Source organism: Miniopterus schreibersii, assembly GCF_964146895.1.
Source record: "Miniopterus schreibersii genome assembly, chromosome: 10".
Classification (NCBI taxonomy): Eukaryota; Metazoa; Chordata; class Mammalia; order Chiroptera; family Miniopteridae; genus Miniopterus; species Miniopterus schreibersii.
This window is the reverse complement of record NC_138110.1, coordinates 55,245,247-55,257,104: the sequence shown is the minus strand read 5'-3', so window position 1 is coordinate 55,257,104 and position 11,858 is coordinate 55,245,247. Positions and strand designations below refer to the sequence as shown.

General features: G+C 48.0%; 1 protein-coding gene across 1 annotated transcript in view; it reads right to left on the bottom strand.

Annotated features, from left to right (window-relative positions):
• Nucleotides 1–424: 424 nt before the first annotated feature.
• CHD6 (chromodomain helicase DNA binding protein 6) overlaps nucleotides 425–11,858 on the bottom strand; it is a 170,323-nt gene continuing 158,889 nt past the window's right edge. Inside the window, exons 35-37 of the mRNA XM_081149734.1 lie at nucleotides 11,310–11,501; nucleotides 10,240–10,359; nucleotides 425–3,730 (exon numbers count right to left, since the gene is read on the bottom strand). Of these exons, the coding sequence (XP_081005860.1) occupies nucleotides 2,825–3,730; nucleotides 10,240–10,359; nucleotides 11,310–11,501 (1,218 nt within the window). The 3' untranslated portion in view covers nucleotides 425–2,824. The remainder of the gene's footprint in view (nucleotides 3,731–10,239; nucleotides 10,360–11,309; nucleotides 11,502–11,858) is intronic.

The following is an 11,858-nucleotide window of genomic DNA, read 5'->3' as shown; positions in this document are numbered from 1 at the left end:
CCAAACTAAGGACTAAGAAGTTCTTAACAAGCCTTACTTCAGCTCCCGGGACATCCCTGTGTTTTATGGATCTGCTCCAACCCACAGGTCTAGTTGGGTCCTGAAGTCCCAGCTGTGTGATCTGAGGTCGGACTTGGGGAATGGGGCTTAGGGAAGTGGCTTCGCCAGGGCACTCCGGGAAGCTGTGTGGCACCCCTTCCATGGCATCTGTTCTAACCGAGTGCTCTGGCAGCTCGAAAGCAGTTCAAGTCAACCCTCCTGAATGAATATTTAACAAGCCCCCACTAGGGTGCACCTAGGAAAGACTGAAATCCTGTGTGCAGATGGTTCGTTCAGAAAGTGCCCAGGCAGCAAGAGACACCCACGTGTCACTGAAGTCCTCACATACAAATTTGACTTTTCAACTTTTTTTTTTTTTTTTTTTAAATCCAGGATCAAGACCACAGACAATTTATTATGTACGACATGGGGTGAGAAACGATCAAGGGATTTTATGGCTGTGAGTGACATGGAACTTGATGAAAAGGCTCAAGTTGGCTGAGAGTTTAAATTTGGCTTTTGCTCTTGATAATGTCAAAATAATCATAAGCAGCACTTATGCCTTACAGAGAAAATAATCCACAAAGTGTCATTTTCATTTTGCAAACAGGGACACAATAGCAGTCAAATATAAGCCTAAACACCCAGAGTTAACATACAGGTTCGATAAGCGGTAACAAGGGGTTTCGCATGCTGGTGGGTTTTAAATCAAATCCATACTGAACCCTGTGACCTACGGGAGGTTCTGCGTGGAACCTGGGGAGAGCAGCTTTTCTGTACAAATGACGACGACGACGACGAAGACGAAAACCCAGGCGCTGCTGGATGCCTGTGATACTCATTTGCAGTAAGGCTTTCAAGATACATGAATTTTTATAGCATTTGTATTTTAAGGATTTAGGGCAAATACATTTTTTTCTACTTGATAAAAAGAAAATTAGTACTTAAAAGGTTCAAAAATATATTGATTGAGTGATTTTTTTTTTTTACATAAATAAATTATATTGATTTTCAGGATTTAACAGCTGAAAAAACCCTTTCTGCTTCCACTGGAGGCAAAACTGAACAAAATGTTAGTTAAATAGAGAGAGCAGCATTTCTAAGAAATCTGTTGTCAGCATTATAGACCATCTATGCTACAAAGATGTCATTAAATAAGATTTGTTCAATTACTGGATTCTTTCTTCTTATATGATCGGTTACAGATTTTCTGATTATAGCTGATTCACTGGGAGTCCACTTTTAAAAATACATTAGATTGATTCTTTTCAGTTGAGATTTAACAGACTTCTTTGAGATGCTCATTTTAACATTTACATAATTTATAATCCCAAATGTATAAAAGACAATGACAAAAGCATCATAAATAAATAATGCAAACTGAAATAGTTATGTCAAAGTTTTGGACCTTCTGATAAATTAGCAAAAAACGGTAACAGAAAAAGTAAAAAATACAGTAAATTGTGACAACAAAAAAGTGAAACTGGTACTAGTAACACTTCCAACACTTCCAACAGTCCTGCACGGCCCTAGGCCCCCGGAGTACTGAACCATGAGCTTATTTCAAGTCTCGGAGTGTAGACTGTCAGTAAAGAGTAAGATCATCAGAAGGGATGGAACACGGGTGGGGAGGCCAAAGGAAACGGGCTGAAGTGCTGCTCAGGCAGGAAGAAGGAAAAATAATGTGAGTTTTCAACAGTCTTGACTAACTTGATGATTTGGATCTGGGTCCAACTGTAAAATATAAAACCGAATAGAGAAGAAAATGGAGAAAAATAAAACTTTTCACAGTCACATTATAAAAGGTGGTACACATGTTTTGACAACCTCAAATAACTTTGACAAAAGGACTAGGCAAGTGTAAAGGTGTTGAGTGACTGTTTTCTTGCAGGCTCCAGAAAGAGCCTGCTTCTTGGTGGATGAAAACATAAAATAAAAACCCAAGAGGCCCAGGAGTGGCTGTAGCAGTTCTGGAGAGTGAGGGGATCGGAGTGTGAGTCGTGTGCTTGTGAGCGGCGCGAGCCCCACGAGGGCGAGCCCCTCACCCACCCGCCGCCGGCAGTAACTCAAGGTGTGTAAAGCTCCCGCATACTGAGAGTCACCCTCTACCTTGGGAGCGAGCCTATGTGTATAAAATAGTGCCTAGTCAGGACTTCTTCTTGCTGCAGTGTCTGAAAATCCATAAAGGGGGAAGTTCATTTACGACCAGTAAGGTTTCTGTTTGATAAAGAAATGAATATATGCGTTTTCAATCATTAGTCATATACTTCTGTCTATACTACTCGTTTAGTAATTATGATAAAATAGGGAAATATTTTAACTAGAAAATGTGCACCAGCACTTCCCTGTCCTGTGCTTCTGGTTCCCCATTACATTCCTCCCCTCGATATGCTCAGGGGAGAGCGCTCCTGTCCTTCGGCCCTTCGATGGTAAAGCCCCACAGCTGTCTTAGGCCATTTTTCCTCCTCAAATAAGTGGGAAACTTGGAAGAGAAGGGGGTAGGGCGTGTCACCAAGTACTGTATTAACTACGATGGCTGGAATGAACAACTGGATAACAGAGTGAGAATTCTGTGCCTCCTAGACTAGGTCGACGACACTTATCTAATGAGGTGGCGAGACCCTGCAACTATTAACATCTGTCACCACAGTTCTCAGACAGGAAATTAGGTAGGTAAATATTACTTATGGAAACACAGGTTCTTATGAAGGTGAAGGGAGGGAAGTAACAAACCTTTATGGGATAAGAAACTTACAAGTCACATCATTTTTTAAATGAAAAAGTTCTAGTTGGTGTCACTGTTGGAGTCTTTGAGGCCCCCGTCCCTGGCCTGTGCCGCGTGTTCTCTATCTGAGGGCACAGGGGCCCTGGATTCGGGGCAGTTCTGGTCACTGCCTGGCTCCCTGTCCGACCCGGGGGCAGGCTCTGGGTTGGGGTTCGGGTTCGGGTTGTCCCCTCTTCCCGTCTTCTTCTTCCTCCTCTTCTGGCTCTCCAGCCCTGCAATTTCCGAGTGTCTGGCCTGCTGCATGGCTGGCAGAGCCATGCCCATGCCAGGAGAGAGAAACATGGATGGGTAGATGAGTCCAGGAGACACTCCTGGGATGAGAAACGGGTTAAAAGCCACAGGACTGCTCGTAGTTATTGCAGGTTCGGACTGATCAGAATATGGACTAGGACCAGGCTTGTCTTCAGCTAAAGTGTCTGCTTTTACATCTTGGCTACTTGGCTTGTCTTCTGCAGTCTGTTCGGTCACCGATGTGCCACTTTTTGTTGTGCTTGACAGAGGCGCTGGAGCAGTTGAAGTGCAGGTAGTTGCCATGGGGGCATTGAGGAGTCCCCCAACACCAAACATCTGGGGCACGGCAGCCATTCCCGGCAGCATCATGGGCAGCATGCTCAAGGGGCTTTTGACCTCTTCGCCTGTGGGCATCGCGGCGAAGCCGGCCGGGAACCCCACCAGCCCTGTGAGGGGAATGCCCGGCATATTCCTCATGTTCTGAAGCCCTACCAGGTCCATCCCAGCAATCAGTCCGTTCATGAACAGCGGCCCCATTCCAGAGGGAGAGTCCGCTGCAATGGCAGGAGCTTTCAGGAGCTCGCCCCGAGGTCGCCGCCCCCTCCTGCGGGACCCGGCATCTCGAAGAACAGGCTCAGTCAGGGTGTGATTGAACTTGTTTTCTGGGAGAAACCCCTGAAAAAGGAGAAAGAAACAAGATGCTGAAGCCTGCTGGATGGCGGGCGACCTCCCGTCCTGGCTCTGCGGGAGCTGGACGGACCTCCAGACCACTGCACCTGAAGGTTTTCTCCGGCCGAGGCCCACAGCCAGCCTGTCGCCACGAAGCAGCGCCACCCGTGGGGAAGCTGTCAGAGTGCTAGGAGCTAGAGACAGAACTAAAGACACCCACGTCCCAGTTAAGACTCTCTAAACAATTTTATTGAGGTATAACTGACATATCATTATAGTTTTGGTAGTACAACATAAAACCATATGGAATGCTTCAGGAATTTGTGTCATTCTTTTCTTTTTTCTAAAAATATGTTTTTATTGGTTCCAGAGAGAGAGAGAGAAACATCAATATGAGAAACATCGACTGGCTGCCACACCCCCCCTACCGAAGATCGAACACGTCACCAAGATTGGGACCTGCAAATGCCGGGGGGGGGGGGGGGGGGGATAACTCAACCAACCGAGGCACACCGGCCAGGGCTGCGTGTCGTTCTTGCGTAGGGGCCATTCCAATCTTCTCAGAACCATTCCCATTTTAGTATATGTGCTGCCAAAGTAAGCAGTCAAGACTGTGGCTGCGACTCCTTGACCAGATCCCAACATACGTCTTCCTCACCACAGTACGAATTTTCAATCAGCCACAAAGCATAATAGGTAAGAGGGTTTTAGAGCAGAAGACCGATTTTCCATCCTAACTCTGTAACCCTCTAGCTGTGCGACTTGGGCCAACTCACTTAAGGCCAGAATTCTGGTGAGAAACGACAATGACACCCATCTTGTAGGGTTACTGAAAGTGAAGTGTTTAATACATCACCCGATCCACAGGGAGCAGTCTCGCTAAAGGAACACTATTAACTGTGTGTGCCCCACTCCCATGTATTTGTGGAGGAAATAAAAGCGTTCTTAAATATTACTAGGGAAACGCATCAAAATGCAGAGGTGTTCTGGTTTCCCTTAAGGGAGACAATCTCCATTCCTCTGCTCAGAGGTTTACTCTCCAGTTTTCTTCCTTAGTGGAGAGCTCCAGAATTAAGCACTTCCGCTCCACGTGGACAGTACTGTGACTGTGCCTGGGGCCTACAGCTATGCCTGCACACAGGGCACCTGGCACCACATATCTGGATGATTTAGCTACAGAGAATCACAGAGGAGAACCTACTGCCCTAACGTATCAGTGAGCTGTAGGGAGATGGGGGGAGAAAGCACCCGCCTGGGAGTGGGCTTGCTGCAGCCACGCACACTCCTTCCTGTGACCGGCTCAGGAGCTCGGTGGGGAAATGATGCATCAGGAACCTGCTCTCCTAGCTTAGTCTGCCCGCCGAGAGAACTAAACCAACCACTGCCATTACAATGTAACTAACTGAATGTATTTCCAAAATGGCAATAATTCCCATGTAAAGGGAGAAATATTTTCCCCACAGAAAGGGAGACATTTCTTTCAGGACTCCCGTCTGAAACACCTACGCCCTCTGGGTGATGCCTGTGTCCTACACTCCTCATGGCTATCACTATGTGTATCAAGGTGATGCATGTCCACAGTATTAAAGGCCAATTATGCTCTGTTGTTCTTTGTTTAGAGAAGCATAAAGGAGCAGCCCGCCCCCTGTGGTCCCTGGGGAGTCATTCCTTTCTAAGCCACACTGACAGGAAGCAGCTCTAACTGCCCTGTCTCCTCCTTGTGGTTCTGTCACAAACCTGGTGTTCTTGTACAACCTTCTCTTTGATCAAAGCAATGGTAAGGCTAAAAAAACGTTCAGAGTGGCCTTGAGGGATCTGTGACCCTGGATTCGCCCTGGGGACGCAGGTTGCAGTTAGGGCTGGAGTGTGGACACAGGACAAGCTTAAGGTGCCCCTGCACAGGGCAGGAGGTGGGAAGGCTCAGCAGTGAGGCTTCTTGGCTTGGCCCCTGGGGTGCTGGAGGAGCCCATGCACTCTACGGCTGCCTGCGCTGCCTTTCCAGGATTCTCAGGTGGCTGTGTAAACGTCTTCCCTTCCTACAAGCCCACAGCCTCATCTTTGAGGCTCAGAGGCAGGAACCCAGCTGCACTCCTCAGTGGAGCATACCTGGAGCAAGAAAGGAGGTACAGGTCTCACCAAGAGACCCTAGATGGACCAGAAAAACATAGTTAGGGACAGGAGTTCTGAAGAGTGTGGAGAAAGAAGTCAGACCAGCTAAGGCCATTGAAGGGCTGAGAATGGACACCAGGCCTGAGAGCAGTTAGGAAATCTCTTTACAACCTTCCCAAGGACACCTACTTTGAACTTTAACCTAGTCACTCTGTGTTTCCATTTGGTTCACTGCCTCTCTTCTCCTTAACTGTTAAGCCAAATCCTTAGAAAATCCAACAGATCTTTGCTTAAGCGGCTGTCGTCAAGATGGGTGAGTGACACCAGTTCTGGTTCTCAATGAGCTGTGAGTACACACATGTGTGGAGACTCCAAACTAAGCAGCATCTGAGATGCAAGGGACACTGGCTGCCAGGGTGCTCACGCAGGGAGTGCAGGTAATGAGAGGAGCGGCAGGAGTGCTGGCAGCACGTTAAATAAGCACTTACTTATGTCAGGTATTATACTAAGGGCTCCATCTGCACTGCTGCAATTAATCACCACAGCAACCCTATGAAGTTAGTACTGTTATCACAGCCATTTTACAGGGGGTTTACAAATTCAGAGATATGTGACAAATGTGCACGTGAATGTTTCCAAGTCCCCCAAATAGTGTTAGTTTTCAAGTCCCACATCTGTTTCCCAAAGAATATGAAAGAAAAACCAGAGGTCATCATAAGCCTTGGGCAAAAAGCACTATGACAGTCAACTCTGCTCTCAAAAGCTTTGGATTAGACAAGCAGAAGAGAGACCTCTGACACTGTCATGCTTAGCCCCACTTTTCTTACACATTGAGAGGGGCAGGGATTTGCCCCTGGGGGCACAGTTGGTCAGGCCCTGTGGCTCCAAACCACCCCACACCGTGTTTTGTCTCCACCGGTGACCAGCCATCTGTGATTTGCATGGCTGCATTGTCCTAGAGCATGCTGGGCAACTGCTCACTCTGGCTCTGGGGATGGTCGCTCAGGGAACAATTCCTGCCTGGTTCCTGTTTCTCAACTGAGGTAGTAGGACTTGATGTAGGACTAGGCTACAAGCGTAATTTCTCACCAGTCTATCTGGAGCCCATTAAGGAAGGCTGCCTCATTCTGGACTATACCGCAGTCTCAGGCTCCTGCTGCACAGCACCTCAGCCCAGGGCCCTGGCCAGGGTAACCACAGCTTCACCACAAGGCTTTTCCAAGCCCTCTTTCCTGAAGCCCACCCACAGCAGAGCCAGGGAAAGGTGCCGGGTGGGTGTGTCTCTTTCCTTTATACCGCAAATGGTCCCTCATAACTCTCCCCATAACTCTCTGGTGGGAAGTCTTTTTGCGGGGAAGAGCAAACCCAGAGCTCAGTGAACGATGCCTCCATCTGATCTTCAAACAATCTGCTATAAACCAGACATTCTTTGACATACTTGATTTTGAGCTCATCAGGGCGTCTAGGACTGAACAGCGCACTTAAGACAGCCTGCATCCTGGGGGAACTGCGGTCTCTCTGGCCATGCCCACTAAGTTCATGTAGCATTCCTCAGGCACCAGGATGTCCGAAAATGTCCCTTCCCTGCCCTTGTTACCAACCACTGGTGCTGAGAGAATGCGGGGCCCTTTCAGAACTGGGAATGTGCCCAGAAGGCAAGGGTGGCCACTTTTTCCCCTTCAGACTAGAGAGTAGCAGCAAGGCCCCAGGCGTGAAAGGAACTGTTCTTCACCTACGGCAAAGCCAGAGGCTTGTTGGCAGAGGAAGTCAGCTCTCACCACTTCCTGTGGGAGGGAGTCTCTCCAGCCACCCAGCTGCTGCCCACCCTTGTCAGATGCCCCTCCCAGCAGCTCTGCGACCACACACAGCGGCCAAGCCGCCAAGCCGGGCTTTGGCAGCGCTCCCTCCTGGTAATTATACCCTGGGAGCAAATCTGCTTCCTCTTCCAGGGGAGGCCTGGGGAGAGAGCAAGGAGAGCGAGGAAAAGGAGAGGCAGACGTGGAGTGAAACAGGAGCAAAGCTGCTTTTACAGAGGATTACAGGGCCTTCCAACCCGAGAAGGATGTCTCGTCTTCATAGTACCTGGTAGCATTATTCCAAAGCCTGCGGACGCCAACCCTAAAACTGAACTCCTGGGCAGAGGAGAAGAAGGTGTGACCACAACTTCCCTGCTCCTCCCAGGAAGGTTTGCAGGTTCAGCCCACAAACATCCACCAAGTTACAAGAGACCTAGCAATCAAAAGCAGTATGTGGATCCCAATTTTAAAAACCCTACAAACAAAACTAAACAAAAACTAGCTCTAAAAAATTTTTTTGGGACAACTGAAACAATTTGAACATGGACTAGGTATTAGATATTAATATCCACATGAGTGATAATGGAAATAGCTACAAAGGAAAACATTCTTAGGGGATGGATGCTGAAGTATTTAGGGTGACGTGTCATGTCAAATGGTTCAGCGAGAAACAAACAGAAAAACTATACACATGTGTGTGTGTATAACGTGAAACAAATGTAACTTACACATATAAAGTATCTGAAGTATGTACGTGTGCACACATACATTTAATGCGCGACCACTGTGTACTGGGCTTTCTGAGTGCTGAATCCCTGGCCTTATGCAGTGCGTGTGATGCTGAGTTTCTGGCACCCACCGAGCCACAGCACACAGAGCAGTGGGGCTGAAGGCAGGGAGAAGTCCCTTGTGGGATGTGAGCCTGTTTCTAGAAGGGGTAGGGCCTCTCTGGGAGAGAAGGAGAGCAGTGCTCTTCCCAGGAGGCACCGTGGGAGACATGATAATACGGTTGAGAAGCAGGCCCTCCCGGAGAAAGCAGAGCGTCGCCCCCGTCAGGGCCCAACCGGCTCTGCCCGTGGGGAAGGCCGTGCAGCCGTGAGGACCAGGTGGACAAGTGCTTCCTGTTCTTGCTGTACTGCAGGAAAAGGGCCTCCAAGGCAGGGACTGTGTTTATTTAACAAAGGAGGGAAAGTGCATCTCTGGTAAGAGGCTGACTTGCAAGAACAGCTTAGAAATGGGTTTTCTGGCAAGGGGTCAGGTCAGTGTCTGCAGGGAGTTATGAACATTAATTTCCAGAGAACATGAGGGAAATTGTTAGACATGTAGAAAGACATGAGGGCCAAGGGGGAAACCACATGGTTTTTCTGACAAGTCTCTAAACCAAGAGCTCTGAGCTACAACAAAGCGAGAACTGAAGGTCTCTACGGGATGACACTGCTGAGCGCAGAATGTGGGGAGGCAGTGAGAGGCTTGAGAAAGACAGACGGGGTAAGAACCGAAGCTGAATCAGCTCACACAGCACAAGCAGGTCTAAGAAAAGGGTGGGAGGGACATCTTCCGAGCGGAGAGCAAGAGAGCTGGAAAAAGGGCTGCTTTTTCAGTGTGACAAATTTCTAAGAAGTAGGTCCCCAGGGATGGGGCCAGGTCTCCCTCCCAGAGTGGCCCTGGTGGATGGAGATGAGCGAAAGCAGTTCTGTTTGCAGAGTTACTGGAAAGAAGAATCATCTAGGTGACAAATCACTAATAAGCTCCTCGAGAACATTAAGCAACAATTTCTTTCTGCACAAGGAGGAGGAAATGACTAGGGTGGGTGGTCTTTTGGAGCTAAAAAAAGAAATCACATCCAGGCAGTTTCACTAAGAAGGGAATCTGGACCCCAGGAAAGCCGCTGCTGGCAGCACTGAGGAGAAGGCACTCAGGAAGGCCTGAGAGCTTAGGGGACTCCCAGGAAGAGCAGATCTTCAGAAGCTCCGCAGCTGGGGAGAATGCACTTTTTGGAGGTTAGAAACACATTTATGTATAATTTTCCCAAGCTCAACGCTTTTTCAGGTTGAAATGATACTGCCGCCCTCTAGAGGTTATGAATTTTCTATTCCAAATTTGTACTCATCTGTAAACTATAATTAACTCATATTTGTTATACTAGAAGTATTTTGCAGATGCCTTTGAAGTCTCTTCCAGGCTCATGATTCTATAATAGGAAAAGGCCGCGCTTGGCGTCAGCTGTTTCTCATTGCCAGTGAGGACGGACTAGGAGGAAATATCTTAAATGGTAGCCAGAGCAGCTTAGATCAGAAAATGAAAATTTCCAGTAATGAAGTCTGTTAAACAATAGAAACAGACTGCTGATGCATTAAGGTACCTTTTCTCTGAACTCTACAAATAGGGGGAAAATATCAAGCTTTGGTAATGATTTAAGTACAAAAGTAAACCAAAAGTTTTGCAGGTAAAGGATGAAAACCAATGACCGCAGCACCACTTGTCACCACTGACAAACATCCTGTGCGGCCCCCTGTCCTCTGGGAAACGTCTGGGAAACCCACTCCCCACAGAGCTTTCTCTCCGAGTCTGCAAGGCTGGGTTCTACAGGGACAGGTCCCTCTTCCTTACCCTCAGTCCTGGTTCCTTGGGGACAGCAGGAACCCTCTCTTCCCCACTCAGAGAGCTGACATCTAATTTTCCAGGTTCCTTACAGCGTGGCCTCCTCTGCTTTGGTTTGTCTGAAAAATTCTAGGAGACAAATGGAAATCAACATAATAGCACACTGTCACAGATTCTGATGAGGGTGGTGCACATCAACTGGTTTTGCTATTTTCTCATTAGTACTTCTGCAAAGGACCCAGGCAGGTTATGTTGAAGGAAACAGCCACGTGGCTCTCACCTGGGCTCTCTTCTTGAAGCAACAGCACGCTGGAAAACAGGCTGCATGGGCCTCCCGGCCCTCCAGGTTAGAACACCTGGGCTGTCCAGGCCGCTTCCCAGGGCACTGCTTAATCCTGCGCCCTTTCCTCGTCATCACTTTCTCAACTTCTCTCCACTGCTACCTACCCGGCAGGCTCTGTCTGTCCTTGGAGGGTGTGCATCTGAATGCATTCCCTTCCTTTTCTTGTGAACTCTCTACTTCTGTTTCTTATTAGCTAGATGTACCCAAAACACAGATGGTGGTGGGTAGATGAGCAAATAAGGAAAGAAAAACCAAGAAAAGACATCTGTGCTCAGTAGCCCTCTCCTACAGATTTCTAATCTGAAGGATTTAGGGCAAAAGCAGGAAGAGGACTTGAGGAAAAGCCCCAAAGCAGGAACTATGTAACTAAGAATAGACATACCTCCTGTAAAGCGATAATGTATTAACTTGAAAGGAAGGCACAAAACATTTTTATGGAGTAGCTTTGTTTATGCAACCTAAAGATTTCTCGGTAAGCTTATGCTATTGTGTGGTAATTCTAGGTGGGAGCAGCCTAGCTTAGGCTAGTTCTGTCCTCATGAGATTTTGCATGTCTTCTACTTGGCCCAGTGTTCTCACATGGGTTATAATTTTTTTCTTGACTTTAAAATGATGTCCTGTTGACAAGAGGTTTCTCCCAAATTTCCTGATCTTCCTCAGCATACTACTTATCAAAACAGCACCAAGTGAGCAGAAAGTAAAATAGCAATTTCAGGAAGTCCCAACAAACACTTACTGCTCCAAAGCCGGGAACATCTAAGGAGTAGTCAGCCTGCTGCCTCAGCCAGTCAAGCAGGCTCTTGCTGGGAATGGTCTTCTCAGCCTGGCTGCTGGCGGCTGGGGCTGGCTCAGGGGCGGAAGGGGCAGGCACCGGCCCTTCAGGGTGTGAGGTGCTCAGAGTGGCCTGCCCTGGGTCTTCATGGACTTCCTGGATAAAGGGAAAACAAGTTAATTGGACAGAATGAAAACTAGTTTCTAAAAGGAAAACGCACATGATGTTCTTTGAAACTTCCCATCTACTTCCACCTGAATATCACTCTGCTGGGTGCCTGAGTAAGAACCCTACACACTACGGACCCACACAGCTCTTGTGGGGTGGGGTGTTCCCTCCACCTGAATACGCCTCTCCCTGTCTTGTCTACTTGGTAAACTTTAATTCCATCTTATCCGCTCAGGTCCGGGGTTACCTCCTTTGTTACAGTCACTGGCAGTCCCAGGCAACACTGGCCACTCCCCTCCTGTTCCCCACAGCACTCTTCATAGGGTGTCACGTTAACAGAAAATG